At 41.0% G+C, this 20,459-nt stretch overlaps 3 protein-coding genes across 5 annotated transcripts in view; 1 reads left to right on the top strand and 2 right to left on the bottom strand.

Annotated features, from left to right (window-relative positions):
- The window catches only part of COL9A3 (collagen type IX alpha 3 chain), a gene marked incomplete at its 5' end in the record, with an annotated part of 36,331 nt that extends 34,522 nt beyond the window's left edge, over window positions 1-1,809 (top strand). The window contains 1 exon segment of the mRNA XM_036396019.1: window positions 795-1,809. Coding sequence (XP_036251912.1) covers window positions 795-970 — 176 coding nt within the window.
- Window positions 626-7,557, bottom strand: TCFL5 (transcription factor like 5). Its single transcript, XM_036396018.1, has 6 exons — window positions 6,698-7,557; window positions 5,803-5,989; window positions 5,092-5,251; window positions 4,136-4,376; window positions 3,582-3,723; window positions 626-2,915 (listed from the first exon to the last, which is right to left on the bottom strand). The coding sequence occupies exons 1-6, from the start codon at window positions 7,429-7,431 to the stop codon at window positions 2,802-2,804; spliced, it is 1,578 nt and encodes a 525-aa protein (XP_036251911.1). The 5' UTR covers window positions 7,432-7,557; the 3' UTR covers window positions 626-2,801.
- Window positions 7,558-9,610: 2,053 nt separating this feature from the next.
- The window catches only part of DIDO1 (death inducer-obliterator 1), a 52,708-nt gene continuing 41,859 nt past the window's right edge, over window positions 9,611-20,459 (bottom strand). For 2 of the 3 annotated variants that reach the window (XM_036395831.2, XM_036395830.2), the window contains 2 exons: window positions 19,928-20,123; window positions 9,611-14,697 (listed from right to left, as the gene is read on the bottom strand). In XM_036395831.2, the coding sequence (XP_036251724.1) occupies window positions 11,330-14,697; window positions 19,928-20,123 (3,564 nt within the window). In that variant the 3' untranslated portion in view covers window positions 9,611-11,329. Of the gene's footprint in view, window positions 14,698-18,168; window positions 20,124-20,459 lie in introns of those variants that run through there. The other variant, XM_054516649.1, reaches the window with a different exon arrangement.

Genomic DNA, 20,459 nt, shown 5'->3' with positions numbered 1-20,459 from the left:
AATATTATATAATTATATATATAATAATAATAATAAATAATAATAATAATAATAATAATAATAATAATAATAATAATAATAATAATAATAATAATAATAATTTAATATAGTTTAATGCTGCATGGCTGAAGTGAAGGCTGAGGAGGGACAGCTCTGCATGCTGATGGCAATAGATTATCATCACTCATTTAAAGGTGTGACAACTCTGAGGCTCTCCAGATTAAGGGAAAGGATGGTACCTGCTTCCTGATGATTCCTTTATTAAAAGATTCAAGATTAATTTATGCAAATTAATTAATATTTATTGGAAACGTGGAAGAATATGCTTTATTTTGCTCACCTGTTAAAGCAGCTTTTCTAACTGGGATTACACCTGGACAATGAATAAACTGCAGGCACCAAAAGCAGGCTCTCCGTTCACAGAATTTCATAAAGCCAAAATATTTACAACCATGTTATCTTAAATTCTTCCACAAAACCTATACTATAAAATTTTAAAATACTTATACTTGTTGTCTCAGAATCTTCCATAAAATAATTAATTCCATGTTAATAAACTCTGAGCTCACACAGCCAAGACATCCCTTGACCGATTTAGAGATAAAAAAAATCCAAAGCACATACCTCAGATTCAGGGTAAATTTATTGAAAACACCTTGTACTCAACAGGCCATAACAAGTGTGATGTACAGACACTCAAAGTATATTAAGATCTCTAAAATCAACACATATATACATATATTAAAAAAGAAAAGATGGAAATATTTCATGTATCTTTCCCCTCTCTTGTTTAGGACCACCTGGTGTGCCTGGAATTACTAAAAACGGCCGTGATGGTGCTCAGGGTGAACCCGGGCTGCCAGGGGATCCTGGGACTCCTGGCACTGTTGGGGCTCAGGGAACTCCAGGAATATGTGACACGTCGGCTTGCATGGGAGCTGTTGCAGCATCAACTTCCAAAAAATCATAAACCAACAGTACAAGAAGTGAAGAAGTGACTGAATATTTAAATAAACAGTGCATTGTAAGAAAACAGAATCCTTCTAGTGCTAAAAGGACAGATGCTCCTTCTATTCTATTAAGTGGAGACTTTGACACAGTTCTATGAAAAAGAAAGCATCAGATGAAAACTTTAATTAAAAGATGCTTTATGACTATCTTTTCCTCCCCCCAATTATTTCCCAGAATTTTTACTGCTAAACAACCTCACCTTTCCTTCCTTCCTTTGCTCAAGAGACCTGCAAGAGGAAGCATTGCTCCTTTTTACCATCACCCCCCCTGTACTAAAGATCACGACTTTTTGCTAAGAAAGTTTGAGCCTTTTCCATTGAATTCCTTGGTGCTGCTCCCACTGACTTCAGTCCTGCAGGTTTGTGCTCTCAGACATGTTGTTAAGACACTCAGGCACCGAGCTGCCTCTTCCATCAGTGGAAATCAGGCATTTCAATATCCTGTATTTTAACATCTGAACCTTCTGGCCTAAGGAATGACCATTGCTTAAGTCTGTGCTGCCAGCTAGAAATTTTCAGATTGCACCTCAAATATTTTGGCAAGACTAGTAAACAGTAATCCTCTTGCAAGCAAATTCTGCAAAAGGAGTAATGTAAATATTTTAATTTCCAGGGAAGAATTTTTGCATATTTCCATATGATAACGAAGGAAATGAAGTAACAGCATTTTCATGACCTCTACTTCAGCTATTTGCACAGTAATTGTGATGGAACCCCACCTAAGAAAGGATGCTCTTTTAAAGTCCAGCCAAAACCACCTGTATGAACTGTTGTAAAAATAAAAGGAGATTTTTTTTAACCTTTTCTTTTTGATGTTGTAAGTGTCATTATACAAATCAAATTTACTTGGCTAAACTCCATTTTCCAGAACTAGGTTTTACTAGTATTGTTTGGACATAAATTGCTGCAAAATTGTTCTTATCCGTGATTTAAACCAGTATTAATTTTGGTAGAACTTTTTATACTTTAAAACTTGCTAGCATCATCTATTAAAAAAAATTAATAAAGCCACTCTCAGTCACACACAGATCTATTTCTGTCCTATATGCCAAAGCCTATGAACAAAGCATCATATTTCTCTTTAAATATAAAAATAGTTTGTGCATTTAAATATCTACTGTTTAAAATATTCCACTTTTGGTCTAAAGTAACAACACAAGAACCTCTTGGACAGTTGTGTGGCAGACATTAAAAATAGGACTGAATTTAAAAATGCCAACACCATTGCACTACTCTTTGGAGCTAATTATGTTAAATATGTATGCAAATGCAAAATTCATAATACACACAGTTTAGAAACTATGCACTTGTCCAAATAACCAATACAATATTTACATTTTAAATGGAAAAATGGGCATTATAATATGGTAACTTCAGTTTCTTTATACACTGGAAGAATGAGTTTGAATCTAGCCATTAAAATAACAGGAAGATAGAAGTTCTACAACTCTTCCAATCTGTACTGCATCATCTTTAAAAATAAAATAAGAGCAAAAAATTAAATGAGACCCCAAAGTAGGATGACAAGCAAATTTTGTATAACTAAAGGGTTAAAATAATTAGTTATGACATTTTCTTGTAGCTTCTGGTCCCAAAGCCCCTTGAACAGGGCACTGATTCCCATTGCTGGTAGTTACCTTCCATTTCCATTTGCAATAGAGAACGTTTCTTTTAAATTTCTATTTATATATATTTACAAGTTACACTTTCAAATTCCTATTCAGCATGTAAATGGAAAGAATGAAACACAGTTTGCACTACTGTCACACAATTCAGGGTGGGCAGGTCAGGCTATTTGGTCTCCATAGCTGTGCGGTTTTCCTGTGCTGGACACATTACACACGAGTCTGGTCTTCCAATTTTTAGTCTCCTGCCTGTTTTACCACAGAAAACAGTCTCAAATTCCTAAAAAAAAAATAAAAATCAAAATACAAAAGATAAATGTTATATTTAACGTAGATGTTTACTTGAGATGGATGCTTTTGTTTCATTAGTGCCTTCCATAGGAAGGAGGAGGGGCCATATCCATATCTAGAGCAGCAGGTTTTCCAATACACACCCTCCTAAAATTCCTAGCAGAGCCAGAATTATTCTGGAGCTGCAACTACTGCTGAGGAGAACAGGAGCTGCTCTTAAGGCATTTAACCCTTTAACTCTGCTCACCCACTCAATACAGTGTGGGCATTAGCTGTGATCCCCCTCTCTGAACTAACTAGAAGCCTGTGAAAGAGGTAGAAAATAGAGAAAATGAAGGAGGAGAGGAATAATTGAAGATGACCTTAATTTCATACTGTTGTCCAAATAGGGTCATGCTCAGGAATTGTGTAAATAAAAAAATTAATTTTAAAATCCTATTTGAAAACACTGACTGAGGACGGCCTGTAATTTCTCACTAGTGAACTCAAACAGCTGAAAGAAATAAAAAATAAAAATTTAAAGGAGGGTTCAAGGGTATGGTGGGTCCTTCACAAACAGCATCAAGCAGAAGCTTTCCATCTCAGTTCTCCGTTATGACAGCTTTAAAACACTTCCCATTTTTATCAAGACCAAAAATGAAATGTGATTTCAAACCTGCTTCAGGGAGTCGCCGTGCCTTTCCTGAATGTACTTGAGGAATGCAGTTGTCCACTGCAAAGTTGTTGCCTTGTCAGTGTCAATGGTGCAGAAGGGAACGAGGAGATTGAGCTCATCACAACAAACCCGGATCCTGCGCCTGCAGGCGAACACCCAAGGTTATCAACCAGGGGCCAGAGGGAAGGGAAAAATACAGAAAACAGGAAGACTACTCACATGTGGAACCAGCCATGGACTTTGGGGACTGCTTTGTGTTTGCTATAAGCTTTGTGTATTAGTTTTGCTACACACAAGTCACCTCAACCTTATAGAATGGGTGAAATGTTTTGAAATATCTTTGTTTACAGAGTGAAAACACAAAGACAACCACAATGAAACAGAGATTTTTTTTTCCCCTCTAACAAACACCAAACCCTCACCTCCTGCACTGCTCTATCTTGAAGTTAACACAAAATACGTCAAGCTTACATTTACTCTGGATAATCAGAGTACTGCAGTACCAGTATTTTAGGCTTCAAGAGGTGTTTCATGACCCCTGCTCCCAGAATTACCTCCTGTCTCTCTCCAGGCGATTGTGCCTTTCCCTCCTCTGCGCACTTCCATCCTGGGAACCACTCTGCACCTGCACACTGGAGCTGGGCTGTGCTGACTGCCAGGGGCCCTGGGCAGCTGCAGTGCTCTGGTTGTTGTCCCGGGCGTTCCGAATCTCCCCGAGAGGTTTGCGATCCATGTTTGCATCCAACAGATTTATTCGGCTGCAACTTCTGTTTATGGCTTGCTTGCATAAGGTGTCTTGTTGGAAAAATAAAAATGAAAAGAATGACCTATTTGTTACTCTCCCATTAACCTGAAAATACTGATAATGGAAAGTTCTTTTGGTGCTTTATTTATGTGGAATAATCTTTGAAGCTTTACTGCCAGCCTACATTGATTCTTACAGCAAGACATGTCCTGCAGAAGACCTAAGGCACTGCTTGCTATTCCAAAATCCACACAGCTTCTATTTTCTCAGAGAGCCCACTGAGATTGTGCCTGCCCTTGGTGAGCCCTTGAGGCAGCCCTTAAAATGTTCTTCAGTTTGATACTGACTGGGTCTGTGGATCAGCTTTGGGGTCAGAGAACGTACCCCTCTGCCATGGGGTTTGGTGGTGTTTGCTCAAAGGCTGGACTCAGTCATCTTGGAGGGCTATTCCAACCTTAATGATTCTATGATTCTAAAGAAACCAGCTGCTGACCCAAGGCTCAGATTTTCAAAGGTACTTTGTAACCTCAAGTCTCCTCATTTCAAGCCAGAAGTGCTAAACAATTTTGAAAGTACAGCTAAACTTAGAGGTGTTGAACCTCTCTGGAGAAATCTAGCCCCATGCTGCCTATAGAGCATCTTTGCCATAAGAACATCACCTTCCACATTTACTAAAATCATATTAATTCCAGAAAAGAATTTAGAAAAAAAAATTAGTTTTGAAGACCAAGAGAAAACTAAGTGAAAAGAAGATAAATGGTTTACCTCCAACTTTAATCCAAACTTCCTCAGGCAAAGCTTTATTTATAGCACCTACTGTCTGTTTTGTGGATTCAACTTCCTGATAGAGAAAAGGGAATGTTTTGGGTATCCCAAGGTCTTGATGTTTGGCAGCTTCCAAAATAGTGCAAGATGTTCCACAGGTCTGTGAAAACAAAAAGGAAATACTTACAGAAGTATATACATTAAAACAAAAGAGACTATTGTGATATCTTTCTGTTAGCTTCCTAAATTACTTCTTCATGCTGAATAAATCCCAAATACACACAGCCATGGGGTTTCGACAGTGATGAATTTTGGGAATATCTCTGACATTTCTCAGTGCCATGCTATCACTTTTGCTTCAGAGGTTACTGCAAGTTGTGGAGAGGGAAATATCTTTATCACCAAAATGAATTAGAAAGAAAGGAACTACAGAAAATGGTCTCTTGTCTTGCACAGATGAAAGAGATGATAAACTGATAAACTCTAGAAAAAAGGAGATCTGACGGCCTACTGCTCATTACTGGGATGCATGTAATTACAAATGCCAGGAAAGTGACTTGATTATCTTAAATATTGATAAATAAATTGCATTACAGATCATTCTGATCATCCCTATTCAAACCCAGCCACACTCTACCACAAACCTTCAGAATTCTATCACACCCAGGAAGTTAATACTATCAGCATTGGAAGGTGGCAGAGGAGAGTTACCTGTGCTTGGGAAGGGTTAGCACTTCCAGCAGCAGAACATGCATTCATGGTAAAGAACGGGTAAGTAAATGGTAAGGAATGTGTGGCAGGTGCAGCCTTATTTTTCCCTAGTGCAGCACACCTGCTCCCTTGCTGGTGAAGAGGAACACCCACCACTTCTGAGGGCTGGCGGATCAATGTCACTAAACTTCAGACAAAAACAAACAAACACAGAAAACATACCAGGCTGACTGCTTGGAAATGAGTGCAGAAATAAAGTACAGCTACAAATATTCTAGAAACTATCACCAAGAAACCACTTTCATTTACTGTAAACAGAAATCACTGTTATTGCTATATTGCCCACTTCAGGGGCCAAATAAAAGAAAAGAAAAATCAGCCAAGGAGGTATTTTATTCTGTGCAATAACAAGGTGCTTCATGCCTCGATAAAACATTTTGTCAGCACATTAAGATAGGTACAGGGTTAGGTTGTAAAACAGTATTTTTCTCCAGTTTTCCCCATAGTCAGGCCTCCACATTATAACCCGAATCTATCATCACCATAATTATTATTTTTTTTTATTATTATAAAAAATCTACTTTGCTTTTAGCAAGCTGCATATTAAAATTAGGTAATGTTCTCTCACCTTTATTTACAGTACAAGTTATCAAGAATAAAGTCATAAAGTAATTCATTTTGGAACTCCATGCTGTACCATTTATGCAATAAACAGAGGGGCCTAAGCTGAGCTCAGTGGAGTCGCAGCGACGTTTGATGGCACAGTTTAACAAAGCCCAACCCATCCTTCTCATATATTAAAACAAGCACTATTCATAGGTTTCACTTAGCAAATCACTTTTGAACTACATGATACATAGTTTAACAACATAAACTAAAAGTAATTGCAACACACTTGTTAAGAGTTACTCCAGATTCTTGGGGTTCTTGACATCTGGGGTTTTCTGTCGGGCTGCTGTTGAATCTGTCTTCCAACCGAGCTCTGACTGCAGGTTTAGATCTAACCTCTGGTGCCAGTGCCGAATTTTCAACAAATATGTTTTCCTTATTCTCCCCCAAGAAATTTTCACCCTGTTTAGCTTTTGCTACACTGCATCCCGAGACTTCTACAGAGCTACTACTGTTGGGCGCTTTCTCTCTCTGGTTGACAGGGAGGTTGGACTCGCTAAGCAACATCATCCTGAGCTCCTGGAGGTCAGCATAGCCCAGGTGCGGGTTAGAACTCGGCCAGTAGCTGTCACAAGGCAACCCTGACTGACAGGTCACTGGGCAGACCGACTGGTTCCCAGAGCTGCTGGATGAGCCCCCGTCCTGACTGGTGCTGGGGGAGGGCTGCTGCAGAGGGGGGTCTGCAGAGGGGCCAGGCGAGGAGAAAGCGCTGAGCCTGGCTTCCACTTCACCTTCACTACTCTGCGCCTCCGTGTGCGAGCAAAGTATGTGCTGCAGCTGGGTGTACTCAATGTCCATCATCTCCACCAGGCTGGCCTCGGGGGTGGCGAAGCCAAGGTTTTGCTCACCAAAGGAACTGTCACTTGAGCCTCCAGGTCCGACAGCAACGGGAGCGGGGTCAGGAACACTAGCTGGGCTCTGAGGAACGGTCTGAGGCTCCTCGGGGGCTGATCCTGACATGGCTACAGCAAACCTAATCAGTTACCAATGTCCCTTGCAACAGAAAACCATAAAACCTTCAACAATTGTCAGTACTATCCATTAAAAAAACCCAAAGGCAGAAAAAATTGCACTTAACACTGATTGGCAAGGTAACAGAGTGGGGACCAAGCTGCCGCTGGCGGGGTACCTGACACCCTGACCATGTCTCCCCCCCCGGGTGAGACCCTCCCTCCCCCTCCAGCACAGCTGCTCACGACAAACGGCCTTCACCTGTCCCCGCCCCGGCCTCGGCGGGGAGGCTGCGGGCACTCTGCGGCCTGGCACCCCCGTGAGACAGCGCCCGGACGGCGGCGGGGCAGCCCGGGCGGGCGGGAGCGGGCCCCCCGCGGCCGGGGGGAGCCGTGGGGAGCCGGGGCGGGCAGGGCCGGGCGGGGCGGGGGCGGGAGGGGACGCGCGGGCCCTCAGCCCGGCCGAGCGCTGCCCGAGCGCGCCGCGCGCCGCCGCCAACGGCTGCGCGTAACCGCCGCCCGCGCGCGGGGCCGCGCGCGCCCCCCCCACGCCCCGCCCCTGAGGCGGGACCGGCCCCGCCCCCGCCCGCCCCCTCAGGGCTGGAACTGACCCGGAGCGGAGCCCGGCGGTAGCAGGGGGGGCGGCGGTGTTGTGAGGAGATAAGGGAAAAGAACGTGCGGCTGCAGTGTGTGCTTGCAGACGTTTTCTAATTCTGCTGCTTTAGCTGATTTGCGGTGCTTGGCTGGGTACACGCTGTTATGCTGAATTTTAATTAATTAAACCTCTTGGCTGCTTAGCGTACGGCTAAACTCTGTTACTTGGCTTTGTCGCTAACGGAAAACTCACAGAGAGCAACGGCCGGGGCTCGGCTGCGCTGAGGGAACTGCCCCACCTGCACCAACAGCATCACCAGCGGCACAGAGCAGGCAAACGTGTGCAAGAAGGAAAAGGCAACAAATCCAGCTGGGTTAACGGGAGAAACCAGCTGGGTTAACGGGAATCGCTTGTCGTTCCCCACGAGGGGCCCTGGGGCCGCCTCAGCCCCGAGCCCCGCGGGGAGAGCCCGAGCGGGGCAGTGAAGGTTCCCCGGCCCATCCCGCCCCGGGGTACGGATGGGAATACTGAGAGGAAAAAAGGTCCCAAGGCAGCGTGCACTGACATTTCCATGAAATGCAGCCACATCCCGACGATCTCACTCGTGACTTCCATCTAGACGCAAGCCCAGGAACTTTAAAAGCAGTTTTGTGCACACTGAACTCAACACACACTTTCCTACTTCTCTAATCCTCTTCCACACTCCCCTTTACAATGCTCACAGTTGCAGTAGTACAGCCTTTTATAGAAATAATAATAATAATTCTGCTTATATTGTTCTAGACTTTGCAGGGAGTTTTGCAAAGAAAAAGATTTTTCAAAATACTCTTTGTAATGTTAGCTTAGTACAAACACAGACAAAAGCTCAAAATAGTGAGTTCTTTCATGTGAATCAAACGTTTGGGCAAAGCTAGAGAATTGTTTTTCTCTTTCTGGCATTGCAGGACAATCATTCAGTGCCATTTTTAGTCTCTGTAAATTGAGTTAAATTGTTATGTTGGTTTCAACCTGGTTTTTAGCCTGCTGCTGTGGAGGATACAGGAACCCTGCTGCAAAATTCAACTCCAGCTGATTATTAACTACATAAAGCTGTGGCTTAACAAAGTCACTGGAGCCTATGCTCCTTGATTGTTTTTTCCACTTGATCTCTGTGAGGAGGGATTTACTGATCCTAAAGCATAAATAGATCCCCCAATCTACTAAAGGAGAATTTCCTAAAAGATGAAAAGCCACACACTTTTTTCATAAAAATGCAAAGCCAAGAAAATCATAAATGGTGAAACCTGAATTAATACTTTTTCTTTTCTTCAGATTTTTTGATGTAAAAAATCTTCAAATTCCAAGCATTCTGATTCAAATGTAAAAAAAAAAAAAAAGCCTTCAAAATAAATTAGGGGATGCCTTAGAACTGAGAAAGAATCATTAGCACAGATTTTTACTATTTTTAGAGGGCCCACAATCAAACATTGCTGTGACATCCTGCAAAATGTCTGTCATTAAACTACAAGGAAACAAAACCCCTGTGCCATCAGTCTCTTGTGGTTTGTTGAGAAATAGCAAAATGTAGAAAATAATATACACATACACATTTAAGAAATGGACAACAGTTCTCTGTAGGTGTTTATTCTACTTACAGTAACAAAAACCTGTGAAGTCCCATATTTTAATGTACAGTGATATATTTTGCCATATAAAATACAATTTACAGAAATTTCTATCAAGTAAACCTAAACAAACACACATTTTGCATACTTTTATGTATGTCCTTAAATTAGAAACATCTCTTTAAGAAAAAAAATCTTACACCGTAGTTGATGTTTGCATTTAATACGATTTCTTTGCATGTTACCGTTTTCCCTCAGGTTCAGGACACAGATGATCATTTCAGCCAGCAAATCCTGGATGTACAAGGACCTCTAGGATGCACCAATGTGACAGTGGTGACACACATTCTACCTGTAATATAGTCCTCAAGATGCAAAATGTTTACAGGAATCTAATTTTACTTTTCCAAATCTATCTTAGCAAAATACCAAAATATTTACCCAGTGGTCAATTTACACATTCAAATAAACAAGCGAGGTTTTATTTCACACTTTAGAATTATGTGCTTGAGGACTACATGGGAAGTAGCAATGTGATGTATTTCACCATGAAAAATGTCCCTCTTCAATCACAACATGATGTACCACCATAATTTAAATTTTAATGCAGCTGTGTCTTTTTCAGTGGAGAGTTTTATATACACTGCCAGCCTAAGTAGGGCCTAACAAAAGAACAGTATCATTTATTTTTCAAGAGCCCTTTTAGAATGAAAGAGCACTTCTATAATGAAAAGTTCAATCAGATTGGGACATTTCTTAAATCTGTGGAAAAATTCTGCAAAACCTAAACAAAACCAAAAAATGCTCCACTAAATCAGTTCAATTGAAATAACAGATTTAGTGGCCTATTTAACCAAATGCTCTCTCTTCCTTTGGTTTACAACTTTTCAAAACAAATGTCTGATGCTTTTATAAGTTTTGCTGGTTATAAAGGTGCTACTCTTGTATTTTCTTTAATGACAGGTTTGTAAACATGGGATATTTAAAACCTCATGAAAAATAACTAAGTATGACTTGTTTCTTTGCTGTACACTTAAGAGATGGATTCCAGACCCAAAATACATGTATATAAAAGGAAGATAGTGCACTTTAAGCTTATAACATTCCATTTTCAAATTCTCCATCAGTCACAAGTAATTATTAACACTGTTCTTTTGCAGCTTTTTCCTAAACACATGACCCTTCCATTGTAAAAGAAACATGACACCAACATTTTTAGTGTGTGCTGTAGGAACAATTTTGACACCAAAATATCACGTAACTGAGATGTAAAGGTATGGCTCCTCAGGTCTGGATTAAATTCTCCTATAAAATTACAATTCAAGTTACTGGAAAACATAACTTTATAATCTTAAAAAGCAATATGCTCTTCTTAGACTTTTTCCATTTCTGTACTGTAAATGGAAACTTTAAGATAAAGATGCAAGTAGAAAAAACAAAATTTCAGTACAGTTAACGTTGTGAATCTTTATAAGAAAAACATTATGCACAAAATGCAGCAAGTGAAAGTCCAATATGTTCTTGCTTTTCATCTATCTGATTATTTTCATTCACAGTTGTTCAAAAATTGCTTATTTGTCAGTACATTGGGTAAGGCTAGTTTTACAACAGAATTTTTTAAAAGGCGAGAATATGTACAGTATTTACAGATGTGCAGTCCTTGCTGTGTTGCCAAAGTGTGTTATTTGTGGGAAGTATCAGTCACAGCTCTATGACTGATTGCTGGAAGATGAAGCTTCAGTTTCCACCGGTTTCTGAGTTTCCTTCGGTGTTTCTGGCTTTGTCTCTTTACCAGTTTCCTTACTCTTACTCCTATCTTTGCGATCTTTCCCTCTTTCCCTGTCGCGATCTCGATCTCTGTCCCGATCCCTTTCCTTTTCCCGGCTCCGATCCCGGTCCCTGTCTTTCTCTCTGTCGCGATCCCTGTCTCTGCTTCTCGATCGCTCTCTATCACGTCTTCTGTAAGAGTCCCTCTCTCTGTTTCTTGTCCTATCTCGGTCTCTGCTTCTTTCCCAGTCCTTACCCCGCTCTGAATCCTTGTCTCTATCTTTGTTTTGGCTCCTATCTCTATTTTTATCCCATTCCTTTTCCCTGTGTCTCTCCCAGTCCCTTTCTCTGTTCCAGTTTCTGCCACGGTCTCTTTCCCAAGGTCTGCCATGTTCTCGATCCCTTCGTCTTTCCTCAAAGCCTCTACCTTGGCGATTATCTGCTTGTTGAAGCTCTTGCTGATCCAAACCCTTATCTTTATTTCCTCCCTCATATCTCTCTCTCTGTCTGCCCTCAAATGTCTGGCCTCTATAGTCAGGATTTTTGCCTTCTCGGAAGTCAGACGTGGGCCACTGCCCTTCCGACTCAGGTCCTTGTCCAGACATATTGGAAAGAGATGCAGATGGTCCACCTTCCTCCCACATCTCTTTTCTGTGAGATGGATGGCTTGGAAGGTCCAGGAGTGGTCTTGGGGGTGGTTTCATACCTTGTGGTGACTGACCCTGGTAATGAAATCTAGAAGGAGGTTCATCTTCTTCTGGAAACATTGGAGGTGTGCCTCCTCTTGGTCCTCCAAACTGATGTGGTCCTGGACCTCTCTGGTTGGAAAATCTGGGTGGTGGGCTCCCTCTCCGTTCTTCATATGGCTGTGGCAAAAGTCCCCTTGGACCAGGCATATGATTTGGAGCTGGACCTCTCTGCCCTTCAAATTGATTTGGGTGAGGTCCTCTTGGTCCCCCAAAATGACCTGGGGCTGGACCTCTTGGCCCTCCAAACTGAGGGCCTCCTCTCTGTCCTTTAAACTGACCTGGAGGGGGTCGTCTTTGACCTCCATAAGGAAAAGGCGAAGGTCCTCTGTTTCCCATAAACTGGGGGGAATCTGGTCCTTCAAACTGTCCTGGAGGCCCCATCATTTCATCATATTGGGAATCTGAGAATTCCATTTGTTCCATGTGAGGGTCCCTATGATCTTCAAAATGAGATGGTGACATTCCTCTTGGACCACCACCATGATAAGAAGGAGCAGGGCCTCTATTATCACCAAAAATAGGTGGTCCATGCTGTGCAGAAAATAAGGAAGGAATGGGACCCTTTTGACCTCCAAATCTTCCAGACTGAGGTCCTCTTTGCCCATCATTATTTGGAAAACCATGCTCTTCAGAGAACTGTGGTGCTGGCCCTCTAAAATTAGGTCCATGAGGTCCTCCAGGTGCGTTGAGCATCATTGGAGGTCCCCCTTTCTGCCCAGACATGGAAAACGCTCGCTTTTCCTCAAAGTGCTGTGGGGGAGGCCCACCCTCACTCTGAGCTGCTGCGGATTCAGTTTGTTCTACAAACTGATGAGACTGAGGATTTCTTTGTTCATCATATTGCACTGATGAAAGACCCATCTCTGGTTCAAAGTGTCCAGCTGCCTTTTCCTGCTGAGGAAACATTGTATTTGAGAAGGAATCCCTTCCCATTGCTTCCTTTGGCTCATTTGACCATGACACTTGATGCATATCTTGCAAAGATGGGCTGTCATTTGATGTGGAGAAATTAGGCTGAAAAGATGTACTCGGTGGGGTTGGAAGCAGCACTTTACGTATAGGTTTGGAAGCAGAAGGATCTCCAGAAGCTGATTGACTCAAGTTTTCCAAAGTAACTTGAATGGTGTGTTCAAATTTGCTGTTAGATGTCTCTTTCTGGGGCATCGTAGATGTCTGTTCACTTGAGACCCAATTATCAGCAGTAAAACCAGGTGGAGTATTGGAAATTAAAGCATTATCTTCCTTACCAAGTGAAGTCTGCAAAGCATTTGGAAAACTTGCTGGAGCAACTTCTCTTGTGGCTATCTCATTCTGTACTACCTGCGGTTTTATTCGAGAATCAGCACTGTCATTCTCTGTCACCATCCTTCGAGCCTGTCGAGGATCTCTGTTCTGCCTCGGGTCACAGCCCTGGTTTAAAACTTGTGCTTGCTGATTTAAAGATGAAGGTAAATCTACTTTTTGTGTAGCTTGCTGGTCCTGATGGAATAATTCAGGCTTCATTAGGGAAGCTTTCGCTGGTGGAGGTGACATTAAAGCATCAGACACTGAAAAGTGAGCCATTGAAACACCAACAGCTGCTCTTTGTTGTCTGAGGGCTTCTTCTTGTTCCTCTAGCTGCCTTTTCTGTTCTTCTATTTGTTTGTTTAATTCTTCCAACATTTTTTGCTGTTCTACCAAGGAGGAGGATGCAGATAAATCAGACACAAATGAAGCAGATGCTTCTGAAGAACTGCTTTTACTATCTGTATACATTTTGTTGGGTAAATCATCAACAGTAACTTTTGCTTCTTCCAAGATAGTTTCATCCTCTGGATCATAGGCCTCATCCTCTAGTTCTGCTGTAGTAGATGGCTTTTCCACACTGTAGCGTTTGTCACTCTCACCAGTCTGTGTTTCAAAGGCTTTCTCTGGACCATATTCTTCCTCAGGATCATAAGGTCTGTCATCCTCCTCCTCCTCTATGGCTTTGTCCTTGGACATCTGCCCGAACTGCTGCACAATGGGGTCCAGCAGGGGAACTGCTGTCATCCCGCTATCTGCCGCAGCTTGACTTTCCTGACTGGAAGACTGAACAGCTCCAGAATCCTTGGCAAGAGGCTCAAAAGTTTTCTTTTTCCCAAAGAGGGTCTGCAGGATGTGCTCTAGAGGCGTGGCGGTTTTTGAGGATGAGGAGTGTGTGGCAGTGCTGCTTGCAGGAGCGGCTGTTGAAATCGGTGGGGTCACAGTGGTTGTGGGGCCACTTTTAATGGAGGACAGTATTTTCAATACTGAAGGTGTCACTGCCGAGGTGTCTGGAACAGGAGGTGGGGGTGGAGGTGGAGGAGGAGATCCAGGTGGTGTTGTACTCATGGTGGAGTCTCCTGAATAAAGTGAGTATTTTGGAGTTTTCTTCTCTTGTGAAGCTGGAGGCCCTTTAGAGAAGAGGGATGGTTCAGCTTCCTCATGTGCTTGAATTCTGCTTCGCTTCTCCTCCATTTTTTCTGTCTCAGTGGCAGGACGTTTCCCTTTCTGACAGATAACCAACCCAAGGATTAAATTTGGCCGAGACGATTCAAGACCTGAAAGAGAACACAAAGACTGTATATGTAAAAATCTGATTTTTAATGATGCTTTCAGTAGAAAACTATTATTTTACAAAGTGGAAGGTACAAAAGTCATAAAGGTAACAGTTTTCTAAATTCCATCAGACCTATTAGCAATTTTCATTAGCCCACAAGCATATGCATTTGCATTTCTTACTTTTTAAATGTATTTATACATAAGTTTAAAAGTTTAAATTCCTTCCTCAAAATTTTTAATAAAGGATGAAGCATCAGGCATCATTGTTAAGTGTTTCCGCAAAAGTTCAAACAGAAGCAAACTGTTATTTTTGTATCTTTACATTGTTTCTACCGTTCAACTACTCCCATCTCTCCTCCTGAAAAAGCAAATATTTACATTTAGTTTGCAAATATAGACAGAGATACTGAAAAGTGAGAAAACCTGGACTAAAAGTCCACATTGACATCAATCTATAAACATTTTGTCTGTCTCCAAGTTAAACAAACACCAATAATGGCAAAAAAAGATCACATCAAACAGTGTTTGGAAACAGTGTTTAAAAGCTTGCAATTACTCCCAGTTTGTTGTGGTTTTTTCCAGCCAGAAATTATTTTAAGAGGCCAGAGAAGCAGGGAAACTGGGGATGTCCCAAACAAGCCCAGGAGAGGTGTTTGGCTGGGCCAGCACCTGCTGTGGGGGCGAGAAGGCCTTGGAGCTGCTGGCACAGGGTGGGAGTCAGGCCTTGATAGGTCAGTAAAAAACACCCTGAGCAGAACTGCTCCTTTGTGAAGAGCTTCAGACTTCAAGGAGAAGTACATCCACAAATGATAAGGAAGTTTCAGATAAAAAGGAAAAATGCAAAGGTCTCCTGTATTTTTTCCTCCTACATGCACAGTTCCACTGGCAGATAAACATGCCTAGAATGAAGGGCAGGGACTAAATCCTTTAACATACAGTGGTGGCAAACGTAGAAAATCTTTTAACTTCTAGACTAAATGGCCTTTAAAAAGCCCTCATTTAAGGGCCACTGTCCTCCCTATATGTTCCATTAGTTATGATTTCTATTCAGCAGGGAAGCAGTAATATAGATATATAAAATAACCTGTGAAATAAAAGAGAATATTCATTGTGGATAATGGCAATGTGAGAGCTCTGACCTATGTTGACCCTTCTATTCAAAATCCCATAAGTAGGAGATTTTTATATATATGGTCCTTGTTCTTATTAAACCAACTTCTCACTAAGCAACAATTTTAAATATCTAATGATTAGCACCAAAACCCTTTTCATACCAACACAACCCCCAAACCCCACAGTAGCAGATACATTCTATTAGCAAACTACATCACACATACATTAATCTGGTGAAACAACTCAGAAGTTTTACTGGGACTCCTAAATTTATCATCTAGAGAGGAAAACACATCAGCTGTTTTCCTAAATTTATGTTAATGAATAACAACTCCCCAGTTGGTGGGTGTTGACCAGTGCAGAGCATCTCACAAACAGGAGTTCACCCAGAAACTGCCAGTAGGCATTTGCTGTTCTGCTGTTGTTAAATGTTTTGATTACCAAATTACATGCAGAGACTTGTGATTTATGCAATTAGTCACAATGAATTTCAAACACTGAATAACTGAAATAAACAGGTGTCAAAAATCCATCAGGCAGGATATCTAATAAACAGCAATTACTGAGAAATCAGGTTTGAATTCCTGTAAGAAATAGAGATCAAGTCACTAATTAAAACAGGGTAAAGTTTTAATACACTTTGAAGGCAAAAAATTCCAGCAGCAAGTAATAGCATTACTTATAAATTATCATGTTTAGAATTTAGTCATAATAGAATAAATCCATTAAAATGTTACATTTTGATACTGGAATTTTACATAAATCTTAGAAATTCTGCCTAAGCTGGCTTCTACACTCAGTTCTGAGAGATCAAATACTACATGATTCCTTCAATGAAGACACATGGTCAGAGCAGCTTTCAAAGGCTACAGCCCTGTTCTATCTCAATATCCATAAATAGGTTAAGTGCCTAATTTTAGGAACAACAAAATGTTGACTGCAGTCTGCCACTACTGCTAAGTGACTGCCTTTCACAAACACAGGTTTTAAAAGTGCTGCAAGCTGTGCTGGCAGTTAGTCGTTTTCAGTGCTAAATTATTTATAACAGTTATTATCCTATTATGCATTTGAAATCCCCAGTCTGGTTTTATTGAGTTTCTTCCTGTAACTAAAGCAAATAAAACAGAATCTACCAAACATGAGTATTGAATTAATATTTACTTTCCTTAGCCTTAAATAAATTTTTTCATTAGATCAAGTTTACCATATTTATATGGTGTATATTGGCCCCATCTTTCCCTGTGAACAGCAGCTGGTAAAAGCTGACCTGCACTGTTCAAGACACAGCTTCTGCCCGTCCCTGACAGACCCAAGGGAGGGACTAAGCACACCTGTGGTGAATTTTAAACTGCAGAGGCCAACACAAGACTTTATCTGTAGCTTATCAATGCTATTTAAATATCTGTCCCAATTAATCATGAGAGCAATTGATAATGGCCATCAGACTTGTGCCCCCTTCAATCAGAGCACTATGACACATGTCCATGTTCAGGCTCTTCTGCTGAGTGGAACTGACTTGTACAGAAACTCAGGTTTGTTATGCCACATTTCTCTACTGTTGCTGCTTTTCCTAATGAAATCTGCTCAGCTGAACACAACAAACTCCATTCACAGTTCAGGTAAAATTTTGGTGCATTTGTTTTTTTTAAAACCATTCCAACAGCATGAGGAGATTCCATGCCTTCATATTCTATGAAAACTAACAGTCCCTATTAAAAACTACCAGAAGACATATCAGCATTTGTGGAATCTTTGCTGATATAGATATATATCTATATATGTCTATTTTAGTAAAACTCAGCTACATAAGATAATTGTTACATTCCCATCACCACTAAATCCCTCAATAAATTACCTTCCATTAGTAATTAAGTCTGATTATACTACCTTTTACAACTGGAAGTGGTAATGTGTATGTGAAAAATAACTCACATACTGCAAACCACTGCAAAAGGACAGTGCAGAAGAGCCCATGACACATAAATTCTGGTAATAAGTATCTGAGTTAATAAATATAAATCAGGATAACCTTCCATTTTTCTGTGATTTTAAGCTGCCCACGTCAGAGTTTTCTGCAGATCTTCTAAGTACTAGTGCAGTCCTCAGTTGTGTTCCAACTCCAATCCATCAGAAAACAGGAGAAATTCCTAATCCATATGTGCCTGATGGAACTGGCTGATACAGATGGAATATCTTCTAACTAGGATTTCTGGAGTGGCAGGGCTTGATTGTCCTCTCCCTCCTCCCCCCTCAGCTAATACTTATCTAAATATGATAGACCATCTAAAGGCAATGCTTTTCCAGGCCTTGCTAGACTCTACTGGAAGGCACACGATTAAATTTAAGGAGACAATGACCACGTTCCACAAAATATTTTTATTGATTGTGAAAGAAAGAAAACACAGTAGATTCCATCAGATGTCATTAAAAAGGTGTAGATTACATGCTGTGGTTTTCATACATACATAAAACAAGAGGAACAGCTTACCTGATTCTTTTCACCACTTTTAAAACACAACACAGCTTAGCACAGCTGAGATAAAGACTGCCACAGGAGTTTCCAACAAGTGTTACCTGATGGCAGAACTCTTTAGTGAAGCTTCTGTGAAACTGTTCCATCTCATGGCCTGCCTGCCCTTGGAAACTTGTTTCTGCTAATCTTTAATCTACTTGGCCTACAACTCTTTATGTCAATTTGAAAACCTGGCTGATAAAATTTGCCTCCATGAACACCTGCAGATGAGACCTGAACTTGTTCTGAACAACTCCTTCCAGTTTTGAAATACTTGTGCACTTGAAACTCAGCAAAACCAGTCTGACATTAAAAGTATCTCTTACTAATAGTAAAGCTTGGCTACATCTACCGACCTTCAATCCAAGGTAAAAAGTTTCATTTGAAATGAAACCCATAATGGAGAAGTAAAAAAAGTGTAGAACAGAAAGCTGGTAGCTATTGCCTAAAAACAATCACCTAGTCTGTGCACTGCTCAAAGACAGATGAAAGGGATTTGAAGTGTATGAGAAAAATCTTGTCTGGGGATGCAGAGCAAGTGCCCTTGGCCATCTCATGGAGGAAGGGACAGCACTTAACTCATGATGCTCCATTTGTTGAAAACCTGTCCAGCCACTGTTGCTCCTGCATTAAAGCTCTGAGAGTGCTTTATTGAGTTTTGTGCTACACTTGTGTCTGAGGGGCAGAGCTCAGTCAGCCCCCAGAAAGGTGAGCTCCTTGTTGGTTGCTCCATACCTACCATGCAGTGCCAACCACGGCCACGACAACGGAGCTCTTCCTTCACTGCAGCCTGCAGCTCTTCAGCTTCCCAACCTGGTATTTGCTATCAAACCTACATCCTTCTTTGGAAACCAAGCACATGCATCTCCTTATCCTTAGATGAAGATGACTCCAAATTTTGTAGAAGGATGTTTCACAGCTGAATTCATTCTCAGTGTTTCCGTCACCATGTTTGACATGGGGCAAACTCACCAAACACTATCACAGGTAATTTATCTAAAGATAGACGAATCTAACCCTAAGGAATTCCTTTCTCCCCAAAGGATTGATTTTCTGAAGCCTGTGATTTGACTAGTTTGATCCAAGTGGAACAGAACATTTCAAACACCTTGTGCCCCACACTGCATGTACAGATTAACTCAGCATGGACAGTGACATTGCAGTGGAAGCACCAGAAATGTTACCTGTGTCTTCACTCTGACTTCCTGAATCCTCTGTGGTATAAGTTTCCTGCTTCAATTAAGTGATGGTGAATGGCTTGTAAGGGTCTAGGGTTTGTGAATTTAGGAGTTGCTGACAATAGGGTGCGAGTTTTTTGTGGTTTTGTTTGGTTTTTTTTAATATAGTGGCTGTTCCACATCCTTGATTTTACATGTAAACTCATTCTCTTAAGACATATGAGCATCTTGTTAGAAAGACTAAAGTTTGGACAATTTTATCTTAGCAGAGTTTGATTTCCAGTTTTTCCCTATTTAGGTACTTTAAAATTGGTTTTATATAAAAAATTTAACTGATGATTACATTAAATATTCAACAACTTGTCTCAGATTGCCTTTTGTCTTGTGATTTTACCTAGCATTGAACCTCCCCTGTTTTGTGCTTACCTGGTCCCTCAAAGGGCAAGAGTTTGGAAGGAATTGGGTCCTTAGAACTCAGGGGGATCAGGTAGAGATCCTTGACATGTCTGTTGTTATTAGCTACAACACCAAAACGACCACGACTGCTAAAATAGGAGTAGAGAGAGATATAGGCAACTTCTTCTTCTTCTGTTGCAGGATGGAAACGAATCAAACACAACTCCTGGAATACAAAAGCAAAGTGGAAAAATTCAACCTGCAACATACCAGCAAATGAAATGGTAAAGGGCAAATTCCAGAGGTAAAATAAACTGCACATTTATCACTCCAACTATGCCTTCAGGACAACACTCTAGATTTAAGAGACTACTGCTGTTCAATTTGCAACATTAAAATAGAATTAGGTTTGTCATTTTAAGAAACACAAATTACTTGTGTATCTTACATCAAATTGAACAGCTTGAGGCTCAAATGAAAAAGAAATGGAAAATTCTTAGTTTCATGTTTTTCTCTATAATGTCTATCATTTTTTCACCTCTGAAGTGGTTTTAATACTAAA

The sequence above is a fragment of the Molothrus ater genome, chromosome 17 (genome assembly GCF_012460135.2).
Source record: "Molothrus ater isolate BHLD 08-10-18 breed brown headed cowbird chromosome 17, BPBGC_Mater_1.1, whole genome shotgun sequence".
Classification (NCBI taxonomy): domain Eukaryota; kingdom Metazoa; phylum Chordata; class Aves; order Passeriformes; family Icteridae; genus Molothrus; species Molothrus ater.
This window is presented reverse-complemented; position numbering and strand designations above follow the sequence as displayed.